The sequence below is a fragment of the Schistocerca nitens genome, chromosome 12 (genome assembly GCF_023898315.1).
Source record: "Schistocerca nitens isolate TAMUIC-IGC-003100 chromosome 12, iqSchNite1.1, whole genome shotgun sequence".
In the NCBI taxonomy this organism is placed as follows: Eukaryota; Metazoa; Arthropoda; class Insecta; order Orthoptera; family Acrididae; genus Schistocerca; species Schistocerca nitens.
Genome location: NC_064625.1, coordinates 29,498,019 through 29,525,069, shown reverse-complemented (window position 1 = coordinate 29,525,069; position 27,051 = coordinate 29,498,019). Strand labels below are relative to the sequence as shown.

The 27,051-nt window shown below is 40.1% G+C and overlaps 1 protein-coding gene across 1 annotated transcript in view; it reads left to right on the top strand.

The window, feature by feature from the left end:
* LOC126215126 (corticotropin-releasing factor-binding protein) overlaps positions 1–26,605 on the top strand; it is a 1,136,034-nt gene extending 1,109,429 nt beyond the window's left edge. Inside the window, exons 8-9 of the mRNA XM_049941787.1 lie at positions 11,205–11,417; positions 25,951–26,605. Coding sequence (XP_049797744.1) covers positions 11,205–11,347 — 143 coding nt within the window. The 3' untranslated portion in view covers positions 11,348–11,417; positions 25,951–26,605. The remainder of the gene's footprint in view (positions 1–11,204; positions 11,418–25,950) is intronic.
* The last annotated feature ends 446 nt before the right edge of the window (positions 26,606–27,051 follow it).

Here is a 27,051-nt window from a genome sequence, read left to right as displayed (position 1 = left end):
TTTACGAAATATATCCATCGTTAACGTTAGGTGACTCACCATATATATATATATATGTGGTGAGTCACCTAACGTTAACGATGGATATATTTCGTAAACCGATTCCACAGACCGAACGTGAGGAGAGGGGCTAGTGTAACTGTTTAATACAAACCATACAAAAATGCACAGAAGTACGTTTTTTAACACAAACCTACGTTTTTTTTAAAGAGAACCACGTAAGTTTTGTTACCACATCTGAACATATAAGCAAATACGTAATCAGTGCCGTTTGTTCCATTGTAAAATGTTAATTACATCCGGAGGTATTGTAACCTAAAGTTGACGCTTGAAACCTCCGACGTTCAGTTGCGTGTTGTAACAAACACAGGCCACGGTCGGTGAGCAGCATCTGCAGGGACATGTTTACGATGACGACCGTGTTTACGAGTGTGGCTGTAGTGCACTGTTGTGGTTTGGTCTAGCTGTCGCAGTGTCCGCATGTAGCGCTTGCTGCTATTGTTATTCTGCATTCGTCTCCGCACGCAGACGTCTGTGATGGTGTAGTGTTGTAGGAACTGTGACCATGGTGTATTCGAACTCTGAAAAGGCGGAGATGATACTCATCTATGGCGAGTGTCGACGAAATGCAGTTGAAGCCTGCAGGGTGTATGCAGAACGGTACCCGGACAGAGAGCATCCAACGTGCCGCACATTGCAAAACATCTACCGCCAACTGTATGCAACAGGTATGGTCGTAGCGCGCAAACGGGTTCGTAACAGGCATGTCACAGGAGAAGCGGGTGCAGTTGGTGTGTTAGCTGCTGTTGCCATGAACGCACACATGAGTACACGGGACATTGCGAGAGCCGGTGGACTGAGTCAAAGTAGTGTCATGCGCATACTGCATCGTCACCGCTTTCACCCGTTTCATGTGTCGCTACATCATCAATTACATGGTGATGACTTTAATCATCGAGTGCAATTCTGTCAATGGGCATTAACAGAGAATGCGTTGCAGTTATACCTGTTTACCGATGAAGCGGGTTTCACAAACCACAGGGCAGTGAATCTACGGAACATGCATTACTGGTCCGTGGACAATCCTCGCTGGCTCAGACAGGTAGAGCGACAGTGACCGTGGACTGTAAATGTATGGTGCGGAATCATTGGCGACCACCTCATTGGTCCTCACTTCATTGCAGGGGCCCAGACAGCTGCAACATACGTCGCGTTTCTACAGAATGCCCCACTGGAAACGCGTCGACGTATGTGGTATCAGCATGATGGTGCACCTGCACATTCCGCAATTAACACTAGGCTGACCCTTGACAGGTTGTTCGACGGGCGTTTCATAGGACGTGGAGGACGCATAAATTGGCCAGCCCGTTCTCCTGATCTTACACCTCTGGACTTCTTTCTGTGGGGTACGTTAAAGGAGAATGTGTACCGTGATGTGCCTACAACCCCAGAGGATATGAAACAACGTATTGTGGCAGCCTGCGGCGACATTACACCAGATGTACTGCGGCGTGTACGACATTCATTACGCCAGAGATTGCAATTGTGGGCAGCAAATGATGGCCACCACATTGAACATCTATTGGCCTGACATGTCGGGACACACTCTATTCCACTCCGTAATTGAAAACGGAAACCACGTGTGTACGTGTACCTCACCCCTCATGGTAATGTACATGTGCGTCAGTGAAAAAGACCAATAAAAAGGTGTTAGCATGTGGACGTAATGTGCTGTTCCAGTCTCTTCTGTACCTAAGGTCCATCACCGTTCCCTTTGGATCCCTACGTAATTCGGTGCTCTCCGATACACACGATCGAACAGCGGAGGAGTGGTACTCAAGCGTCAACTTTAGGTTACAATATCTCCGGATGTAATTAACATTTTACAATGCAACAAACGGCACTGATTACGTATTTGTTTATATGTTCAGATGTGCTAACAAAACTAACGAGGTTCCATTTAAAAAAAACGTAGGTTTGTGTTAAAAAACATACTTCCGTGCATTTTTTATGGTTTGTATTAACCAATTACACTAGCCCCTCTCCTCACGTTCGGTCTGTGGAATCGATTCGTCAGTATTTGATGTGGTTTACGAAATACATCCGGCGGCAATGTTAGGTGACTCACCCTGTATACTGAATATCTCTCGTAGATAACAAACAAAAAAGATTACAAAAATCAGGTAAAGTTAAATGTAGGCTACTGTAATAACGAACAAATATAACAATAAAACTACAGTATCCCTTCTACCCCACAGTAAGTAGGCCTATTAAAAACTGTCTTCAAGAGTACCTACAATTCTTTACTACGAATAATGTTTCAGCAACCACGACAACTGCGGAAAACGTGCTTACAACTTGCCTGCGTTAACAGTCGGGCAATAATATTGAAACCAAAATAATGCCTAGTGTTCTGATTCGGAACAAAATAAAGTTTGACGCTATAAAGTCGAATGAGCAAGGCACAACAATTACAGGAACTTTCCGTTTCCAGCAAGGACTGTCAGAAAGCTTGTGATGCTACCAGTATGCACGAACTGTTAAAGAAATAAGAGCTTTAAAAACGATATACAATTAAATCGAACATGCATGCACAACGCATAACAAGTCTCTCAATAATTCAAATACCTTTTAATCGTTTCCAAAAGTCCTCTGAACTTCAATTCAACTCAAAAGCAGGCGTACATAGGATGCGCGAAAGACGTTTGGCAGAAAAATGGCGCCAAAGCTAGTCAACCAATCACGGACAACTTCACCTATGGCCACTCTCTCTGTATACAGGCTTTCTAGCGTACAGTAGCGCCGCTTTGCACTTACCCTTCGGTCAAAGTGTCACCGATATCGGTGGATTCCGCCGACGACCGACATCGTCCGAAGAAGGCCGTTCTTTTCAAATCAGTACGCCACGACGTGCAAAGTCACAATGTAGCGATCTCATCAGCCGAACGTACAGATTTCGGACGACAGTCGGTGAAATTAAAAACAAGTTTGTATAATTTTTTGTCATGATGGCCGACAAGAAACGAAACGTGGACTGTGGGAAATTGATGAGCTTAGTCACAGGAGTAGTTTGTGGCATCCTGAGGATTAAAAATATCATAATCGGGATATAGTTCGGACTCTGTAGACTGAAATCCCAGGTTTATTGGAAACCACAAGCAAGTAAAATATTTATTGTAAATTTTAGGTGCAGATTATAACCTCGAAAATAATTTGTTCAGGTGACAAGGATGATGTATCTTACGATTAAAGTCACGGTAGTGGATCTTCTGGTAGATGGGCGTTAGCTGTCTACAAATTACTGTTCGTGCTTACTAACGTTTTTATGCCAGTAGTCTGGTTGTTCCATTCCATGATATAGTTCACATACGTTTTTCCACTTCACAGTGTTTTATGTTCTCAGAGTATCTTAGTCTGGGCTTTGTGTTTGTCTTCACATGTCCGCTGAATTACAGTCACTCGAGGTTAACTGATGTACTTCTGCACAACTTCAAATAAATTGATTTCTAGTGCTTGCCTTGAGGTGTGACTTGAGCTGTATTAAAACATCCGATGCTGTCATTAAAGATGCAATTCTGGCTCAAGTAAAACTAGAAGTCACACATTGATATTTGACAGCTGGCAATTACGTATTTCCAATGATTAGGCCTATACCGCATTCTGAAAATACAGTTTCAAAGTTTTTGTGTAATACGTTGGATGTTATTTACGATGCCCTGAATACTAATTTAAAAGCAAATATTTTCACTCTTGCACCACAAGTACAACGAAGTTTGTAATTTATTCTACCTCGAATTTTGGAGCTATGCTTCATGCAAATGCCCTAAATGACACTGTAATATAAACTTATTTCCTTTATTAAAAGCTATACTCAATCTGAAGTAGTACTGCCACCAGATTTTGTTATGTTCTTTTTCAAATCCATTGGCCAAGTGTTCAAACAGCAGCAAAGTTTCCAGTACTATAATCTGATTATCTCACTATATCTACTGCCAGGATTGCACTTAGAGGACATTGTATGTCCTATGCCGTCAATGCTAAACTATCGAATTTTGTGGCCAATTATCTTGGAAACTGTTTAAAACACCAACTTACAGTTCCCATAATTAGTGAATGCACCTTTGCAGATACACTGAACTACAATTATTACTAAAATTGTATTGTTGGGCGTGTTATCTTTTTTTCACTCAATTTTTGACAGAATTTTGTAAATAAATAAATGTAGAAACAAAACAACTCAGGATATTTTAATTATTCTAGTTCCATATGTGCTGAATCTCTCATCTCTCTACCATCAGTACTTTTTTAGAAACGGGTCATTTATTGTAAAAAATGTAGTTCAGAGATATTGAGGTATAAAACTTTATTACAAATTCTTATACAGACTTAGATTTCTGCATCTTCTATGCACTAGAATTCCCCTGACCCATAGTCGGTTTTTTTATTATTTTTTTATTTATTTTATTATCCATCTTTAGGCATTAAAAATGCAATTGATGTCATTTGTGTACATATACAGTTTACATAACTAACAGAAATGGTGTAATATATTGTAGATCATTATTGTCTAATAAGATACAAAAATTTGTCCTTGATGCTGCACAAGGTATTTGCATTATATTTACATGTATAAGTTTAATCTAAGTGAAACTATATTAGTACTGGTACTTAAGATCATCTTTAGTACACATTATATAAACTCTTCTATTGTATAGAAAGCTTTTTCTCTAAGCCATTTCTTTGTGACACTTTTAAACTCATTCAGTGACACATTATGTGCCTCTATTGGCGACATGTTAAATAGTTTTACTCCCATGTACCTGCAACTATCTTGAGTTTTTTTAGTCTAGCAACTGGGATGTCAATTTGCTGTTTTATACGTGTGTCATTGTGATGGATAGATTGTCGTAGTTTGTGACTGTGTTGGTTTTCTTTTGTGTGTATCAGACAACTTAGTATAAAGAGGGCTGCAGCTGTTAGTATTTTTACATTTTTGAAATATGGTCTACAAGACTCGTTACTTCTGACTCCATGGCTGCATCTGACTGCCTTCTTTTGCCAAATGAAAACTTGTTTTGCTCTAGGTGAGTTTCCCCACAACAAAGTGGCATATGTTAAATGGGTGTGGAAAAAGGCATAGTATGCATTGAGTAATAACTTACCACTAACACATGACCTTAGTTTACCTAACAAATATGTCACACGTGCTAACTTAGAACAAATATAATCGGTATGACTCTTCCACGTTAATTTTGAGTCAAGATGGATCCCAAGCAGTTTAGCTGGGACACAATCAATCTTATTACTCTTAACACACAAGCTAAAGAGAATATTTACAGTTTCATCATGATTTATATGCAAGTCATTGAGTTGGAACCACTTGATGGCTGCTCTGAGATGAGCCTCACTTTCCTCGTTTAATTTTCCTAAATCTTTCCCTGCTGTAACAAAAGTTGTATCATCTGCATAGAGTGTGGATTTACATATCATGGTGCCGGGCAAGTCATTTACATATATTATAAAAAGTAAAGGTCCAAACACAGAGCCTTGTGGTACACCCTGCACCCTGTGTCTTCTTCAGTGTCACAACAGCCCAGTGCTTGCCTCCTCCTTTTCTTTCTTGCTTCTTTCTTGCTTCTTTTGTCATTTGCTGAGCAGATAACTCTGCTTTACATACGCAAAGCTCATCCAGTTCCCGCAGTCCTTTAGCTGTGTTCTGTCCAAACCATACGCCTAACTTCTCCAGAACCTTACGTCTTTCATAGTTTCCACCATTAAAAGATATTACAGCATCAGACACTGCTAACTTTAGAGTCATAAGGCCAACAAATACATTTTTGGGCATATGGCACCACACAACATTATTGAAGGACTCATTCACAAAAAATGGTTCAAATGGCTCTAAGCACTATGGGACTTAACATCTGAGGTTATCAGTCCCCTAGACTTAGAACTATTTTAAGCTAACTAACCTAAGGACATCACACACATCCATGCCCGAGGCAGGATTCGAACCTGCGACTGTAGCAGCATCTCGGTTTCGGACTGAAGCGCCTAGAACCGCTCGGCCACAACGGCCGACTGACTCATTCACGTTCTGGGTCTTCCCATGTAAACACTTCTTTAGTAATTCAGAATTGACCAAATCTCTGTAAATAAGTTTGATTGCCTCCATTACTGCCAAAGGAAGGGAATGATCATGCGTAAATTCATGCAGGGTTCCAGAAAATTCAGCTTGCCTGTATTTACACCAAGTGTTTGGTAGAGGTGCACACAAAGCATGACATGGCTTTTCGTCAGTTGGTATTCGATGAAAGAAAGTGCTCCACACAGTTATCTCTAATGACCTATAGTTAGTCATTTTATTTACATATAAAAAGAAACGTAAGTTAGCTTACTACAAAAGTAGCCGATGATCACACTACTTTCAACGAAAACTAGTATCGGAAACAAAGGACTGGTTTGTTTATTCGTAATACCAACTTCTGAGACGTAGCAGTAGATACAAAACAAAGCAATTCACAGCCTTCCAGACTGTGTAGTTCTCTAGATATGACTGCTCAACACTGGCAGTATATGCGTAGCCGCGAAATTTGACAGTCACATGTCAACATTCAAAATATTATTTGAAGGTCTCACAATTGTCTGATTTCAATGTTCAGGAAAGCCCAAAGTACATTATGGAGTAGAAAACAGACAATGTCAAATTTCAACAAATTTCACGTATAATGTCTCCTTAATATATACCATTTTTAGAACAAAGAGAGGTGCTGTGAAACCACAAATCTACTTTCCATTAAGTAAATAATACTTGCTTACTCACTTGAGTAAGAATTATGTAATTCATGAAAGCTAGATTTTTAGTTTCACAGCAGCTCATTTTATCCCAAAAACAGTGAATATTAATGCAATGCTGGCAGAAGGTATATCATATAATAAGATTCTAGTACTGGAAACTTTGCTGATCTTTGAACACTTGGCCAATGAATTTGGAAAAGAATGTAACAAAAATTGTGGTGGCACATTGAATGTAGCGTTAAATAAAGAAAATCAGCTACATTACAGTGTGTTTTAGTGCACTTGCACCAAGCATTGCTCTAAAATTGGATACAGAATAAATTAAAAATTTGGGATGCAAGAGAGAAAATGTTAACTTTTGAATTAGTATTCAGGGCATCGTAAATAGTATCCAACGTATTACACACAAACTTTGAAACTGTATTTTCAGAATGTGGTAGAGGCCCAATTATTGGAAAGATGTAAATGCCAGATGCCAAATATCAGTGTGTCACTTTTAGTTTTACTTGAAGCAGAATTGCATCTTTACTGAGTACTGGAGTTTTTAATAGACCTCGAATTAACCTCTACAAGTAGGAGCCTACTCGAAAGTAGTGCAGACACGTCACTTAACCTTCAATGAATTTCAGTCAGCATGCGTGTGAAAGACAAAACAATATCTGGTGTAAGATACTCTGAACACCTAAAGCACTGTAAAGTGGAAAGACACACATGCACAACATTTGCAAAACCACTTCATGTAACATAATCACCGGCCTACTGGAATAAAAACGCCGGTAAGCGAAATAAGAACATGTAGACAGCTGATGTCCATCTACCACAACCCAAAAAGATCCAGTACAGTAACTTTAAACATAAAATACATATGCCTTGTCGCTTGAACAAATTATTTTTGAAGGTTACAATCTATGCCTAAAATTTCCGATAAAGATTTTCCGTGATTGTAGTTTATAGTAAACCTGTGATTTTCGTCCATGTTTGTTTTTGTTGTTGTTGTTGTTTTGTTGTTGTGGTTTTCAGTCCTGAGACTGGTTTGATGCAGCTCTCCATGCTACTCTATCCTGTGCAAGCTTCTTCATCTCCCAGTACCTACTGCAACCTACATCCTTCTGAATCTGCTTAGTGTATTCATCTCTTGGTCTCCCCCTACGATTTTTACCCTCCACGCTGCCCTCCAATGCTAAATTTGTGATCCCTTGATGCCTCAAAACATGTCCTACCAACCGATCCCTTCTTCTAGTCAAGTTGTGCCACAAACTCCTATTCTGCCCAGTTCTGTTCAATACATCATTAGTTATGTGATCTACCCATCTAATCTTCAGCATTCTTCTGTAGCACCACATTTCAAAAGCTTCTATTCTCTTCTTGTCTAACCTTTTTATCGTCCATGTTTCACTTCCATACATGGCTACACTCCATACCAATACTTTCAGAAACGACTTCCTGACACTTAAATCTATACTCGATGTTAACAAATTTCTCTTCTTCAGAAACGCTTTCCTTGCCATTGCCAGTCTACATTTTATATCCTCTCTGCTTCGACCATCATCAGTTATTTTGCTCCCCAAATAGCAAAACTCCTTTACTACTTTAGGTGTCTCATTTCCCAATCTAATTCCCTCAGCATCACCCAACTTAATTCGACTACATTCCATTATCCTCGTTTTGCTTTTGTTGATGTTCATATTATATCCTCCTTTCAAGACACTATCCATTCCGTTCAACTGTTCTTCCAAGTCCTTTGCTGTCTCTGACAGAATTACAATGTCATCGGCGAACGTCAAAGTTTTTACTTCTTCTCCATGAATTTTAATACCTACTCCGAATTTTTCTTTTGTTTCCTTCACTGCTTGCTCAATATACAGATTGAATAACATCGGGGAAAGCCTACAACCCTGTCTCACTCCATTCCCAACCACTGCTTCCCTTTCATGCCCCTTGTCTCTTATAACTGCTATCTGTACAAATTGTAAATAGCCTTTCGCTCCCTGTATTTTACCCCTGCCACCTTCAGAATTTGATGGAGTGTATTCCAGTCAACATTGTCAAAAGCTTGTCTAAAAATGCTAGAAACATAGGTTTGCCTTTCCTTAATCTTTCTTTTAAGATAAGTTGTAGGGTCAGTATTGCCTCACGCGTTCCAACATTTCTACAGAATCCAAACTGATCTTCCACGAGGTCGGCTTCTACTAGTTTTTCCATTCGTCTGTAAAGAAATCGCATCAGTATTTTGCAGCTGTGACTTATTAAACCGATAGTTCGGTAATTTTCACATCTGTCAACACCTGCTTTCTTTGGGATTGGAATTATTATATTCTTCTTGAAGTCTGAAGTTATGTCGCCTGTCCCATACATCTTGCTCACCAGATGGTAGAGTTTTGTCAGGAATGGCTCTCCCAAGGCTGTCAGTAGTTCTAATGGAATGTTGTCTACTCCCGGGGCCTTATTTCGACTCTGGTCTTTCAGTGCTCTGTCAAACTCTTCACGCAGAATCATATCTCCCATTTCATCTTCATCTACATCCTCTTCCATTTCCATAATATTGTCCTCAAGTACATCACCATTGTATAGACCCTCTATATACTCCTTCCACCTTTCTGCTTTCCCTTCTTTGCTTAGAACTAGGTTTCCATCTGAGCTTTTGATATTCATGCAAGTTGTTCTCTTTCCTCCAAAGATCTCTTTAATTTTCCTGTAGGCAGTCTATCTTACCGCTAGTGGGATAAGCCTCTACATCCTTACATTTGTGTCTACCCATCCCTGCTTAGCCTTTTTACATTTCCTGTCGATCCCATTTTTGAGACGTTTGTATTCCTTTTTGCCTGCTTCATTTACCGCATTTTTATATTTTCTCCTTTCATCAATTAAATTCAGTGTTTCTTCTGTTACCCAAGGATTTCTACTACCCCTAGTCTTTTTACCTACTTGATCCTCTGCTGCCTTCATTACTTCATCCCTCAGAGCTACCCATTCTTCTTCTACTGTATTTCTTTCCCCATTCCTGTCAATTGTTCCCTTATGCTCTCCTTGAAACTCTGTACAACCTCTGGTTTAGTCAGTTTATCCAGGTACCATCTCCTTAAATTCCCACCTTTTTGCAATTTCTTCAGTTTTAGTCTACAGTTCAGAACCAATAGATTGTGGTCAGAGTCCCCATCTGCCCCTGGAAATGTCTTACAATTTAAAACCTGGTTCCTAAATCTCTGTCTTACCATTATATAATCTATCTGAAACCTTCTAGTACCTCCAGGGTTCTTCCATGTATACAGCCTTCTTTCATGATTCTTGAACCAAGTGTTACCTATGATTAAGTTATGCTCTGTGCAAAATTCTACCAGGTGGCTTCCTCTTTCATTTCTTAGCCCCAATCCATATTCACCTACCACGTTTCCCTCCCTCCCTCCCTCCCTCCCTCCCTTTTCCTACTCCTACTATCAAATTCCAGTCACCAATGACTATCAAATTTTCATCTCCCTTCACTACCTGAATAATTTCTTTTATCTCATCGTACATTTCATCAGTTTCTTCATCATCTGCAGAACTAGTTGGCATATAAACTTGTACTACTGTAGTAGGTGTGGGCTTCGTGTTTATCTTGGCCACAATAATGCGTTCACTGTGCTGTTTGTAGTAGCTTACCCGCACTCCTATTTTTTTATTCATTATTAAACCTACTCCTGCATTACCCCTATTTGATTTTGTATTTATAACCCTGTATTCGCCTGACCAAAAGTCTTGTTCCTCCTGCCACCGAAATTCACTAATTCCCACTATATCTAACTTTAACCTATCAATTTCCCTTTTTAAATTTTCTAACCTAACCTACCTGCCCGATTAAGGGATCTGACATTCCACGCTCCGATCCGTAGAACGCCAGTTTGCTTTCTCCTGATAACGACGCCCTCCTGAGTTGTCCCCGCCCGGAGATCCGAATGGGGGACTATTTTACCTCCGGAATATTTTACCTAAGAGGACGTCATCATGATTTATCCGTACAGTAAAGCTGCATGCCCTCGGGAAAAATTACGGCTGTAGTTTCCCACTTGCTTTCAGCCGTTCACAGTACCAGAAAAGCAAGGCTGTTTTTGTTAGTGTTACAAGGCCAGGTCAGTCAATCATCCAGACTGTTGCCCCTGCAACTACTGAAAAGGCTGCTGCCCCTCTTCAGGAACCACGTTTGTCTGGCCTCTCAACAGATACCCCTCCGTTGTGGTTGCATCTACGGTACGGTCATCTGTATTGTTGAGGCACGCAAGCCTCCCCACCAATGGCAAGGTCCATGGTTCATTTAGTTTATAACGTGAAAATGTGTGTGTTCTATGTATCATTTATTGATGGACTTAGAACTACACCTTTCTATGCAACCCAGGCCACCAGCATTGCACACTGTATTTATGTCTGTACAGGAAGCACTGAGGAGACAATCTTTTGTGGCGTGACAGCAGTGCGCCTCGTGTCGAGTGGTGACTTTGACAATGCAGTGACAGTGTCGGTGCGCCAGGCGGCAGAGGACGATATCCCGGCCGCAACACTAGTGTGTGGCCTGTAGAGAGCGACCGCCCCTTTTGCAACCCCTGCACGACCCCGCAACTCCAGCCTCCGCAGCTGCACGACTGCTGGTAAGCTGGTCTACCTTCTTCAACAACATTGTCTCTGATGCTGTATTACCTTTAAATGTCACTTCCCTGCTAAAATTAGTAATTTCATATTGGTGATTGAGCAGGTGCAGGTTATTCTCTGTAAAGATGATCCATTAAGTTGCAGACAGGTAGAAGTTAAATACTGTTGCTTACAAGCATTTGAGTAAAGCCTTCTTCAGGCATTTGACTTGTTTCCAGCTGCTCCTGCCTGAGTGACAGGAGATAATGGTTGCGCGCGCGCGCGTGTGTGTGTGTGTGTGTGTGTGTGTGTGTGTGTGTGTGACCTACGCTTGCTTCTGTGAATGTGTGTGGTTTTTCTTTTCTGATGAAGGCTTTGGCTGAAAGCTTGTATTTTGTCGTGCCTGTCTCCAACTCAATGTGCCATCTTTATGGTGAGTAGCAATCTGTCCTTTTCATAATACTGTTGATATTCTGACCAGGACTTTCCATTGCTAAACATTGATGAATGGAAGTTTAGTTGTGGTAATGCTAGTTCCAGTCTTAATAACAGGATTTGATGGTCCGGATTTTAATAGTAAATAATTTTATACATCTGGTAAATACCATTTTATTAAACACACTCAAGACAAAAACATGGTCTGATCATCTACAGAATACAGCTCCAAACAGACATAGGGTGGCCAAGTGGTCTCCATAGCATATTATTATACAAGTTTATAACAATCGAATTCCAGTTCCTAACTATAAAATCTGTCAATTAATTTCGTAAGACTGGAGTGTTCGTACAGTCTTTCATATAATAAATTAGTCACTGCTTCCATTTATAGTCTGTAATATTACAATCTTATATGAAATTCATATTCTCATGACAAATATTTGGTTTGTTATATGTACTCCTGCATATATTGGGCTTTAACAGTTACCATATTTGTACATTATTTATTGAACAATTTTTATCTATATACAGCTTAGATTTGCTAAAGAAAGGCCCACTTTTTATTAACAATAGACTTATATCATAAAACGATGAACTATACAATACCAGAGTAATATTGTTACTGACCATGTGTGGCACAGAAAGCGTTTTGGATTTTTAAAAAAAATTACTCTCATTTGTATCGACATTCATGAAAAACCTACCAAATTAATACCCTGAGCTGCAGAATCATCCCTTAGTCTAGAAAAACAATGTTTTTAATCTCACACATGGGTGTCAACCAACACATTTTGTGTTGGTATTGGGCTGTTCATTGATTAAGAACTGCATTCCCTATCATGTCACATTCAAGAAAGTGAACTGTGGATCATGCCAGAGTATGAACTTACTTAATGTTAATAGGTACAGCCATTTCCCAGACCAAAGTAGTGTTGCTATGTCATAATGTAGGTGTGGAGAGAGATTGTACAAAATGACTTTCCAAGCAGCTGCTACAGTTTGCTGCAAATGTAAATAAATTTACTAATTATAATGAGAAAGGAGTGATAGTGCAGACAGAAAAGTTGACAGGCTATACAGGCAAAACATTAAACTGTGTAAGTCAACAGTGTGAAAATTATGGGGGGGGGGGGGGGGGGGGAGAGAGGAGGAGGGGGCAGGCAAAGTGATATTAGAGTACCTACCACAGAGAAGAAAACAAATTCCCATCCTTAATATTCAACTGATGATGTGGATAAATGTCTTATTAGGCAGCAGTTTCTTCAGCTTTGTGAACAATACAGTGAAATATTAACTTTGTCTGAGCAGCACAGGCTTTGTGTACAGAATTGCACCGCAAGGCTAGCAAAGGAAAAGTTGTCTTTTGGATTTGTCTGCAGAATTTGCCAAAACAGATGCTAGCCATCATACAAATGAGAAATTAGTTTTAAAAAAAAAGACATAACATTAGTTTTGTGAAAAATTAAGTACCAGAATCTATATGTACATGTATACTCCGCAAGCCCTACCACAGTGTGTTGTGGAGGGTACGTAGTTTACCGGGGTATTTTCCTTTTCCAGTTGCGCACGGTTTTGCGGGAAGAACAATTGCCCTAGGTGTGGGCTCAAATCTCTGTAAATCAATCTTCATGTTCTTTTCACAAGGTATATGCAGGAGGAAGCAACATCTTGATTGACTCTTCTAGGAATGTATGGTCTCAGAACTTTCAATAGCAGACCGTAATGTTACGAACTCTTTACAGTGTCTGCCACTGCAGGTGCTTGAACACCTTTGTGCTGGTTTCACATTTACTAAATGAACCTGTATTTACAAGCACCGCTCGTCTTTGGATCTTCCCAATTTTGTCTGTCGGTCCTCTGGTACAGATCCCATACTGATGAGTGATATCAAAGTGTTGGTCATACAAGAATTCTTTTTAAGCTACTACATTTCCTGAGGATTCTTCCAATCCATCTGTCTTACTCATAATTAATTTTATACGATCATTCTGCTTCGAGTCATTGCATGTGCTTTACTCCCTATTGGCTACTTTCAGAACCTGTGTCGATTCTGACAAAATGTTTTAATATTTCCAAAGTGTCACAATACATGAGCATAATTCTACACGAAGCTGAAATGGCCACTGTTGTCTCCAGGCACTTAGGCTAACTGGCAAATGGATGAAATACTTTGTTATGTACTCGTGTCACATTGCCAAGGAATGCTCAGTTGGGAGAAATGTAGACAACTAATACAGAGCCGACATCTGCATCCCCTGCTCAACAAACTTCACTCCTAAAAACTCCCGCGCAAAGCTGAGAACATTGTGGGAACATTATCTGGCACAAAGCATTAGAAATCTCCATTCTGTAGAAACTTATCAATGGTTCTCATTTTGATGTGTCCCTAAACACAGAATCATCACTGCAAAATTTACTCACAACATAAACATTTGTTTTGCAAGCTCAATTTGCAATGAAGGGCAAGATTCAAGCTAGAAAAAAAATGCTAACGTAGTTTGAAACTTCCTTTTTTGTGCTCAAATTGTCATTCACATCCATTATGAATAACACAGGACCTTATCCAAAGTTTATACTTCCTTTGTGAGGTTAAATATTGCTGATACTGAAATTGGTCTTCTACACGGTCCTAAATATTTTAATAAAATTGGAGCTATGCTTTCGATAAAAAAACAAAACAAAACGTTTCTGGAAATAAAATTAAGAACAGCAATCTCTCACCTATTGCTGATTAATATTTTTTTTATGTGCCAGTCATCGAAGTATCATGAGAAATAAAGTTGCTACACACCATATAGCTGAGATGCCGAGTCATGATAAGCACAACAAAAGACACACACACACACACACACACACAGTCTCAGAGAACTGAAACCACACTGCGAGCAGCAGCACTAGTGCACGATGGGAGTGGCGAATGGGGCAGGGAAGGGGGACGGATAGTATGATGGAAGTGGCAGACAGTTAAGTGTTGTACTTTAGACGGAGGCAAGAGAGAAGGTGCGGAGGGGGCAGGGGTAAGGAGCAGAAAGGAGAGAAATAAAAAGAAATCAAAAGACTGGGTGTGGCAGTGAAATGACGGCTGGGGGGCTGGCTGGATGGGTGAGGACAGCGACTAACAAAGGTTGAGGCCCGGAGGGTTACGGGAACGTGGGATGTATTGCAGGGAAAGTTCCCACCTGCGCAATTCAGGAAAGCTGGTGTTGGTGGGAAGGATCCATATGGCACAGACTGAAGCAGTCATTGAGATGAGGGATATCATGTTTGGCAGCATGTTCAGCAACAGGGTGGTACACTTGTCTTTTAGCCACAGTTTGTCGATGGGCATACCTGCGGACAGACAGCTTGTTGGTTGTCATGCCTACATAGAATGCAGCACAGTGGTTGCAGCTTAGCTTGTAAATCACATGACTGGTTTCACAGGTAGCCCTTCCTTTGATGGGATACGTGATGTTAGTGACTGGACTGGAGTAGGTGGTGGTAGAAGGATGTATGGGACATGTCTTGCATCTAGGTTTATTACAAGGGTATGAGCAATGAGGTAGAGGATTGGGAGCAGGGGTTGTGTAAGGATGGACGAGTATATTATGTACGTTTGGTGGATGGCGGAATACCACAGTAAAGGACATTTCTCATTTCAGGGCATGGCAAGATGTAACTGAAACCATGGCAGAGAATGTAATTCAGCTGCAGGGTTTCAACTACCTCTCGTCCTGCCCACTATCCTTACTACCCCTCACAGCAGTATTCTGCCGTCCACTGAACCTACACAATATACTACTCGTCCATCCCTACATAACCACTGCTCCCAACCCCTTACTTCATGGCTCATACCCCTGTAATAGTCCTAGATGCAAGACCCGTCCCATACATCCTCCTACCACCACCCTTTCCTTCAGTCCAGTCACTAACATCACCTATCCCGCCAAAGGCAGGAATACCTCTGAAACCAGTCGTGATCTGAAAGCTCAGCTGCAACCACCGTGCTGCATTCTCTATGGACATGACAACCAGCAAGCTGTCTGTCCCCATGAACGGCCACTGACAAACTGTGGCCAAAAATAAAGCGGACCACCCTGTTGCTGAACACACTGCCAAACATGATATCCTTCATCTCAATGACTGCTTCACAGCCAGTGCCATATGGATCCTTCCAACCAACACCAGTGTTTCTGAATTGTACAGGTGCAAACATCCCCTGCAATATATCCTATGCTCCTGTAACCCTCCCCACCTCAACCTTTCTTAGTCACCCATCTCTCCAGACCCTCCCTGTTCCCATTCCAGCACTACACAGCTATCATTTATCTGCCATACCCCCTCATTTAATTTCTTTTTCTTTCTCTCCTTTCCCTCTCCACAGCGTCTCTCCTGTCTCTCCTGTCCTCCATGTAACTGCAACACTGCACTGCCTGCCACTCCCATCATGCACTGGTGAGGCTGCAGTTCTGAGACTGCAGATGTGTGTGCAAGGTGTCTACTACTGACAAAGGCCTCACTGTCCAAAATTTATGTGTGTGAATCTTTTTTGTACCTAAAATGACTCAGGCTATATGATGAGTAGCAACTTTCCTTTTCTGATATTGTTACATTCCATACGGAGTAAGTGAAATTGTCTTGTATGTAGACATGGGGGGGGGTTTCAAGTTTGTTTTCTCCACAGGGAGAGTGGAGGAAATGACAGGGATGGCCTGGACAGTGATTATGGGGACAGATCTGGTAGGAAAGAGTAGGGGTAAACAGAACATGCACTTGTGTGTGTACTTTTAATGTTATAGTAAGTGGCCAATCAGTTTAAAGGGTGTGTGGTTTACCCAGTTGATCTGATCATTTATAAGTTGTTTCTTTTCTGGTGTGGTTCTTTTATTGTAAGGTGAGTAGTTTTTTGTTGTTTACCCTTATGATTTCCATGTCTGTGTCGTTGGTTGTAATTTAATGTTGGTGTTGGTGTAAGTGCTCTGCAAAAATTGAATGATTTGTCCTATGCTTCCATGTTCTTTGTATCTGGTGTCAAATGTCCTGCTGGTTTGACCTGTGTATCTTCCCTCACATGTATTGCATTTCAGTTGGTATGATGCAGATCAGTTTTTTCTATTTTTTGGAAGTATTCCTGAATTGAGTTGTTGGTTTGGTGTGCTATTTTTATGCCTCTTTTTTTTTGAAAAAGTGTGTGTGTGTGTGTGTGTGTGTGTGTGTGTGTGTGTGTGTGTGTGTGTGTGTGTGTGTGTGTGTGTGTGTGTTTTACTTTCTTTCACACTTTGTGCTGCATATATTCTTGTATTTTGTGTATGATTTAGACCTTGTGTTGGTGACAGTTCGGTGTTTGTCCTTTTCTGTTTCTTGTTAAGCTTTATTACTAAGTTATTTTTGTATCCATTGTTTGTATCTATTTGTATTATAGTAGTAATTTCTTTTTTGTAATTGTATCTAATGGTACTCTATTTAGTCTGTGGAGCATGTATCTAAGTGCTGCCTGCTTTTTAGAATTGGGGTGTTGTGATGTCTCATGTATAATTGTTCGTTTTTGGTATATGGCAAATTTGTGTTTTGAATCTTAATGGTGATGTCCAAGAAATTTAACTGTTTTGCTTATTCTCTATTACAAAATGTATCTTATCATGAACAGAATTATGTCTGTGTGTAACTGGTCAATTTTATTGTTTGGTTCATCTGCACAAGATATCATCCATATATCTAATCTAGTATAGGATGTTGTACCTATTTGGCACTATTTTGTTAAATATAATCTGTTCTACATGGTTCATAAATATGTTTGCTATGGTTCCAGACAGTGGGGATCCTATTGGAAATCCTTTACTTTGTAAATATAATTAATTATTAAACTGACAATTCTGGTCTGTTGTTAGCTCTAGAAGCCTGATTGTTTCTTTGATGTATTCATGTGGAAGTGTACTGTGTGTCCTAAGATTTTGTTCTATAATGTTTGTTTCAGTTATTGGTATACATATACATCAAATGACTGGAGGGTTTCCATGTCTGGAATTTGTATGTCTTTTATGTACTGAATCAATTGTGTGGTGTTTCTTATAGTCCTGTCTCCTTGTAATTTGTAGTTTTCTGATAAGATTTTCAACATGTATCTTGCAAGTGGGTAAGTGGGAGCATTTCTATAATTCACAATATCTCAGACTGGGAGATCTTTTTTGTGTAACTTTGGTTGGCATTGTAGGGAAGGTGCACCTGTATTTGCTTGTATCAGTTTTCCTTTTGCGCTGTTTTCAGTTTTATGTTCAACATCTTTTAGTGTATCTCAGCTTCATTTGGAATCTGTCTGCCTTTGATTTTAATTGTATAATTTTATTTTTGTGATGGACTCTTGTGTCTTACTGATGTATTGCTCTTTATCCATGAGAACCACTGTGTGTCCTTTATCTGCCTTCATGATGATAGGGTTGTCTTGCTGTAGTTTCTAAGTTTTGTCAGTGTTTTAGAATCTGTATTGCTACTGTTTCTTCTGATTTCTTTCATCTGTGTTATGTTTTTGATTTCATTACTGACTAGCTATCTAGTCAGACCAATTTTTTACCTCACTTATTTTGTTTCTGTTTTCCTGTGTGAGAATGCTTTCTGATTCAACTATGAGATTTTTCTATGTAACAAAATCAAAAACGTAACACAGATGAAAGAAAGCAGAAGAAACTGAAGCAATACAGATTCTATAACACTGACAAAACTTAGAAACTACAGCAAGACAACCCCATCATCACGAAGGCAGATAAAGGACACACAGTGGTTCTCATGGATAAAGAGCGATACATCAGTAAGACACAAGAGTCCATCACAAAAATAAAACTATACAATTAAAATCAAAGGCAGACAGATTCCAAATGAAGCTGAGATACACTAAAAGATGTTGAACATAAAACTGAAAACAGCGCAAAAGGAAAACTGATACAAGCAAATACAGGTGCACCTTCCCTACAATGCCAACCAAAGTTACACAAAAAAGATCTCCCAGTCTGAGATATTGTGAATTATAGAAATGCTCCCACTTACCCACTTGCAAGATACATGTTGAAAATCTTATCAGAAAACTACAAATTACAAGGAGACATGACTATAAGAAACACCACACAATTGATTCAGTACATAAAAGACATACAAATTCCAGACATGGAAACCCTCCAGTCATTTGATGTATATGTATACCAATAACTGAAACAAACATTATAGAACAAAATCTTAGGACACACAGTACACTTCCACATGAATACATCAAAGAAACAATCAGGCTTCTAGAGCTAACAACAGACCAGAATTGTCAGTTTAATAATTAATTATATTTACAAAGTAAAGGATTTCCAATAGGATCCCCACTGTCTGGAACCATAGCAAACATATTTATGAACCATGTAGAACAGATTATATTTAACAAAATAGTGCCAAATAGGTACAACATCCTATACTAGATTAGATATATGGATGATATCTTGTGCAGATGAACCAAACAATAAAATTGACCAGTTACACACAGACATAATTCTGTTCATGATAAGATACATTTTGTAATAGAGAATAAGCAAAACAGTTAAATTTCTTGGACATCACCATTAAGATTCAAAACACAAATTTGCCATATACCAAAAACGAACAATTATACATGAGACATCACAACACCCCAATTCTAAAAAGCAGGCAGCACTTAGATACATGCTCCACAGATTAAATAGAGTACCATTAGATACAATTACAAAAAAGAAATTACTACTATAATACAAATAGCTACAAACAATGGATACAAAAATAACTTAGTAACAAAGCTTAACAAGAAACAGAAAAGGACAAACACCAAACTGTCACCAACACAAGGTCAAAATCATACACAAAATACAAGAATATATGCAGCACAAAGTGTGAAAGAAAGTAAAAAAAAACACACACACACACACACACACACACACACACACACACACACACACACACACACACACACACACACACACTTTAAAAAAAAAAAAAAAAAAGAGGCATAAAAATAGCACACCAAACCAACAACTCAATTCAGGAATACTTCCAAAAAATAGAAAAACTGATCTGCATCATACCAACTGAAATGCAATACATGTGAGGGAAGATACACAGGTCAAACCGGCAGGACATTTGACACCAGATACAAAGAACATGGAAGCATAGGACAAATCATTCAATTTTTGCAGAGCACTTACACCAACACCAACATTAAATTACAACCAACGACACAGACATGGAAATCATAAGGGTAAACAACAAAAAACTACTCACCTTACAAGAAAACTACCACATCTAAAAAACCATAACAGAAAAGAAACAACTCATAAATGATCAGATTAACTTGGTAAACCACACACTCTTTAAACTGATTGGCCACTTAATATAACAAAAGTACACACACAAGTGCATGTTCTATTTGCCACTACCATTTCCTCACCGCTCTGTCCCCGTAATCACTGTCCAGGCTATTCCTGTCATTCAGGAGAGAGTGGTGTTCATGAATAAAAAAGGGTAGCCAATCTCGGAACCCCCAAGAGAACAGTGTGTGGAGGATGCCTGTCCTCCAACGGTACCGTATACTTCCTCCCAATCAAAAAATATTGCTACAGTTTGTCGTTTCCTGAGAAAATTGTTCATGATATAAGTGGAGAGAGCAACAAGATGGTCAACTGCAGAACAATGCTTTTGGAAACCGCATTGGGCAGGTGCTAAAAGGCTTTGGGACTCCAGCCATCAGGCTAAACAGCAATTCACCATACGCTCCAAAACCTTACATGCACTACTCGTGAGAGAAATGGGGTGACAGCTAGAGGGGAGATGTTTGTCCTTTCCAGATTTTGGAACAGGAATAATGATAGCTCCCCGCCATCATCTGGGAAAGGTACTGTCGCTCCAAATTCGGTTACAAAGGCAAAGGAGGTAACGCACACTACGGTATGCAACAACATTTGGACGAGGGTGCTATTGGGTCCTGGGGCAGAAGAGCAAGAGGATGAAAGTGTGTGTTGGAGTTTCCACATAGAGAGAACACTGTTATAGCTTTTGTGATTTTGAGAGGAGAAAGCAAGAGGTCACACTTCAACTGCTCGTTTCTTTGTGAGAAAGGCTGGTTGGTAATTTGAAGAGCTCAAAATCACAGCAAAGTGTTGACCCAATGAGTTAGAAATGGCAACTGGGTCCACTAAGGTACCCAGAGATCGGGGAGAAACTATCAGTGCCGGATAAGTGTTGAATTTGACTCCAAACTACAGATGGAGGGAGTGAAGGTGTTAAAGGAGATGGTAAAGAAGTCCCAGCTTGCATTCTGGCTATCATGGATGGTAACATCATTGCGCATGTAATTACTTATAACAGACACAGTTGGCCAATGTAGGGGGAAATGGGAAGTACGAGGTATTGTACATTCTGTGGCTGTAAGAATAACTTCCGTAACGCGAGTGTCCTGATCGTCAATGCTAGGAAATTGACGGTCATCAAATGTGATTAGAGGGGACAAAAAAGGGTCCAATCAGCTTGGGAAAACTTCCAGCGTCTTGGGCGCATAGATGGCAGTTGTGGCTGTAATCAAATGACACACGGAAAATGGTCACTCAAGTGTGTATCACCAAGAACAAACCATTCAAAACGCCAAGCTAGATGAACAGTACAGAGCAAAAGGTCCAAATGAGAGAAGTTTGACATGGAGGCAGACAAAAATGTGTGTTGAGGAAAACAAGATCCGCTTGGTGGGAGAGGTCAATCAATAAAGAGCCTTACGGGCAAGGACGTAGAGATCCCACAAAGCGGGTAGTGGGCATTAGAGGAGATTGGCTGTTGCAATTGGTGTGGATGATGGAATGTATATGGTACAAAGAGAGAAGGTGAATCTAGAAAGAGAAAGATGTACAGCAACAGCTTCAAAGGAACTGTTGATGGGGACTGGGTGACAATGGACTGTATCAGGGAGAAGAACTGAAAGTCACCTGGAGTGCTATCAACAGAGGGGAGATCAAACCTGACTGATTGGAAATGGGGGCAAAACAAAGCGATCGTGGGTACATAGCTTTGTTTCCTGAAGACATAGGATGACCGGGGAGTAGAATCATAAGAGCCTCAACAACTCATCCCAATTGGAGTCAATTCCGTGGAGGTTGCAATGGATAATTGACATAGGGTGGACAGAAAATGGAAAATCTCGCCATGGTTGCTGTCAAATCAACAACCTCCGAGAGCTGGCAGCTGATGGCGTGGTACGGCATTCAACCGAAGGCAGAAGATCCTGATCCATAGGTCGCACACGAGGCAGCTCCTGCCGCCAGTGATCGGCTGGTTGATAGGCCGCCAGCGGTGCATCTCAGCGACACAGAAGACAGACAAGTTCGGCTACCGTTAGGTGGTGCTGTGGATGAGACATGCTGTGGCAGAGAAGGAGAGTAACTGTTTCTTTTGAGCCTTCTTGGAAGCAGGACGTTGAGAGGGAGGAATTGACGGTTGGCAGGACAGTGCACGTAAAAAATCTTTGCAAGTAGGCTCTTTGTTTTTTGAAATCTGGGTGTCCGATTTTGGGGCCCATGATTTAGCAAGATCTGATGAAGGGTGAGCCTTAGAGTGGAGAGGTTGAACGGGTGATCTTTTGGCTAGCCAACCTGATGACTGTGGCGCTAAAGGTAAGATCACAAGTCTGTGTGGCAACCTGCTTAGTAGGCCAAGGAGATGAAAGGACAGTGCTATATTTATCCACTGAGATGACAATGGGCTTTCTAGTGACGAACAACTTACGAGCAGCAAATGTAGACACCTTTTCCTTCACTCTAATTTCCTATATAATTTGTTCATCTTTGAAAATAGGGCAATCTCTGGAGGAAGCAGCGTGGTCACCCATACAGTTGGTGCATCGAGGGGATGGAGGTGGACAAGCACCCTCATGGGCACCCCTGCCACATGTAATGTATTTGGCCGGATTGGAACAAGTCTGGCTGGTGTGATTAAACTGCTGACACTGATAGCAATGTGTAGGGTTGGAGATGTAAGGGCGAACTGAAATGATCTCACATCCCACTTTAATGTTCGATGTAAATTTAACTCTGTCAAATGTCAAGAAGATAGTATAGGTCGGTCTCAAGCCCCTGTCAATCCTTTTCATGACTATGTACGGCCATTATGCCCAGTCCAGACAGATAATTTTGAATGTCCTCATTGGATAACCCATCATGGGAGTGGGTATAAACCACCCTGTGTTATGAATTTAAAGCACAGGGTGCTTCCACCTGGACTTGGAAGTTGTGTAGCAGTGAAGTTCACAGCAATTTTTGTGCCTGGAGAGCACTGACTGTTTCTGACAACAAGGTGCAAATTTTTTAATCGGGAACAAGACTTTACAGAACCTGCAATTGCATCGACACCTTTCTGATTAATGAAAGGGTTGACTAGAGAAGTCTTGACCTTCATACCTTCATCGGACCAAGAACCAACTAGGAACTGTGACACTGATGGAAGAAGGGTCTGTGACTAAGTCGTCTAGCTTTCTGTTGTGCGCAGAAGCTGCAGAAGTAGAGGAAACCATTGTGAAAGTATCCCCCATGAATAGCGGCATCTCCGATGGCACACTCCTTCCTCATAGGGACCCCTCTCTGAGGGCACTCACGCCTTAGGTGATTGTCCACACCTCAGGTCACACCTTCCAAGAAACAGACGGAGGGACTAATTGGCACATTGGGAAGGTACCAGTTCGGGTAATCACCCATCACTGGGCCTGGCCTTTACCAGGGGGTACATACAGGTTCTACTAGTCTATCTGGGGCGGGGAATTACACGTTACCCTGTCACCAGCTACACGTGGGAACGAATAGGTCAGCCTTCAGACACACAGAGAGGAAAGAAAGAGAAATGGAGGAACAAAGAAAGGAAAGAAGAGGTCTCAAGTGCTGCAGAGGAGAAGAGGGTAAAGAGAAGAGGCAAGGAAAAGAGGACAAAGTGAGGACAGAGACTTTCCAAGAAGAGAAACGTCATCTTACAATCACAAGCGTCCGTCTCCAGATGTAGACACAAAACATACTCCCAAAATGAGGGGGGTGGGGGTGGAAAAGGAAGGTATGCAGCCCGGAAAGGAAAGAGAGCTGCACTAGCTCGGGGTCCCGTGCTCGCCACGCACGTATCCACAAAAGATATGTGGACCCCCTGGGGGGACAGACTACATAAAGAAACACCCCAAGTAGCTTGCAGACCAACTTCATAAGGTTTTTAATCTAAAAGAATCAAAAAATAAATGTACAAACCTGTGTATCTAATACCACAGAAGATGGTTTGAAAATAAAAGTGAAATGTGTCTGGTAATTCTTTTTAATTACATTGCAGTCAACTGAAGAGAAACAATATTTAATAACAGATGTTAACAGCTGCTGCAGAAGATAGCAACACAAACAAAATAAATTATGTTTCAACAAGATGGTGCTACTGTGCACACAACTGACACTATGCATCTTGCAGAAGGGTTTTCTTGGGAAACATGTCATCTCAAAAAACATTTGGTCTGCTCACTCACTGGACCTTACTCCACTGGCCTTTTTACTTTGGGGAGCAGCAAAATCTTAAGTGCATTGGAGTCACTTTTGCATACTTTGTGAGTTATAGGGTGTTGTGCGATCATTTTCAAATTCCAGGTTTTTTGGAGCAAATTTTTTCCTCTTTACTTTTTTATTAAATTGTGACAAACATCTTTTTCTCAAAACTTTATATTTATTAGAATATGTATTACAAATTATTTCTTTATATATTTAAAAACAAAGATGATTTGACTTACCATACGAAAGCGCTGGCAGGTCGATAGAAACACAAACAAACACATACACACAAAATTCTAGCCTTCGCAACCAATGGTTGCTTCGTCAGGAAAGAGGGAAGGAGAGGGAAAGACAAAAGGATGTGGGTTTTAAGGGAGAGGGTAAGGAGTCATTCCAATCCTGGGAGCGGAAAGACTTACCTTAGGGGGAAAGGGAAAAAGGACAGGTGTACACACACACACACACACACACACACACACACACACACACACACACACACACACACTTGTAAAGGCAAAGAGTATCTTAGTAGTATAAATCACACCACAAATTATTTTATTTTTAAAATAATAACTGCTATATTTTGATTTGCAGCCAATAAAAAAAATTTCTGGTTTTACAAAGTTATATACACTGTAACTTGCTGACTAAAGGGAACTAACTGTAGAAATTTGTCATGGTAAGAATGAATAAATCATTTCCTTACATTTTTTATTTCTGCCAAAATTTTGAGGTTTCACTCAACATGTGCTCTTTTTGTTTCTAATTCTTTGATTTCAGCTAGCTTTCATTTTTTCAATAATCATTCCTCCTCTTTCATCTTCCTTCACCTTATGTTTCATTTTGTGTTTATACAAAGAATGTGCATTGCGAAAAGAGCATATGATACTTTTGTTGATGTTGAAATTGTCAGCCCCAACTCACGATACGGCTCGACAAGTATGAAACAGTGCTGGTATATTGTGTAAACATTGTATCACCAACAGGTATTGTTGTTGGTTGGTTTCGGGGGAGGGGACCAAACAGTGAGGTGATTGGTCCCCTTGGATTATGGAAGGTTGGGGAGGGAAGTCGGCCGCATTTCAAAGAAGCCATCCAAGCATTTGCTTGGAGTGATTTACGGAAATCATAGAAAATGTAAATCGTGATGGCTGGATGCAGATTTGAACTGCTGTCCTCCCAAATCAGGCACTGTGTGTATAGCACGTAGATTCCCCTTTAAATATTAAAATGCTATTTGAAATCACAGATGGTGATATATCGACATGGATATGGAACAGAAAACATTTTGAAAATGCTTGGCTTTTTCCAGGTTCACAGGAAACACTGTAGTTAAAACTGAAATACTTTTACTTGTGAGAACCATATCACTATCAGATCTGCAGAAAGTATTTTCAAAAAGTGGGTTCAGGCTTGTATAGCCACCCATGGAAATCATTTCCAGCCTATGTCTGTCATAACTGCATAGCAACTTTCCGAACTGTAGTATCCTATGTGCGTATGATTTTGACTTGAGTAAATAACCTGTCTTGGCAAGTGCCTGACACAGCTCCCAGAGATCGTTTGGTTTTCTTGATTGTTGCAGGTCCTCATGTAAGCCGCCATCCCTGTAGAGAGTGAATGACCCTACAACGAGAAGAAGCGCATCCCGTGTCCTAGAATATGCAAGGAAGCTGTCAGAGAAAACCTGCTACTCAGATGTCAAATTAAGATACATTTTGTTTTACAGTAACCACTGCTGCAATATGATAAGGTGTATGTCATTGTTAGAGAGTGTAGCATTGTGTCCAGTTCCTGTAGTAATACAAATTAATATAGGACATTACATTTATCTTCTGTAAGTCATTTTTCTTTGGAAATTTTTCCATTCAGAAACAAAATTATTAGTTTCACAAATAGTTTATGAGACCTCAGTGATTTCAGTGTGTTGTCCACTAAAATGTGTTTACTACTTTTCAGTTGGTACTGCTTTCTCCAAGTTTTACTTTATTTACTGATTTATCAGATTTTTGTGACTGTCCAATATTTTGATATTTTTCCCTGTATATCTTTAGTTTTAAAACCAATAAACACTATTAGAGCATAGCTCCTGGAGTTTCCATGTTGAAACTTCCATTTGTTTTAGAAAGGTAATTCCATCACTAAATGTAATAAGACTGAACGTTACCTCACTACCAATTCTGCTATGTTGCTTTCTTAGGATCACACGGCAGTCTCTCTTGCAATTGTACATTTCAGTATTAAAATAAATAAACTTATTGCTCTCTTTTATGCTTAACTTTTCAATAATGACATCTGTTTTAAGTTGCTCTGATACAAACTAATGAATCCACAAACAAATACAGTAGCAGCGAAGAGACATTTGCAGATGGAAAGGAGATGAAGAAAGTATGAAGAAATAAGAATAAATACTCATTATGGAAGATGATTTTATAAAGAGGGTAATTAAATTAAAAAAATGTTAATTCAAGGAAATGTAGGTAAGTGGCTGGAGAAAAAGCCATCAGAGCATTGAAAATCAATCGTAATAAAGTATCATCAAATACAGGCATTTTGTAATCAAGTTCAAAACAAAGACAATAGTTATTTTACATAAAAATGGTTTGTTCACTGCATACGTACCTTCACCAAGTGTAACTTCCGATACTGCAGCAATAAACACACTGAGATAGATCTCAGCACTTTT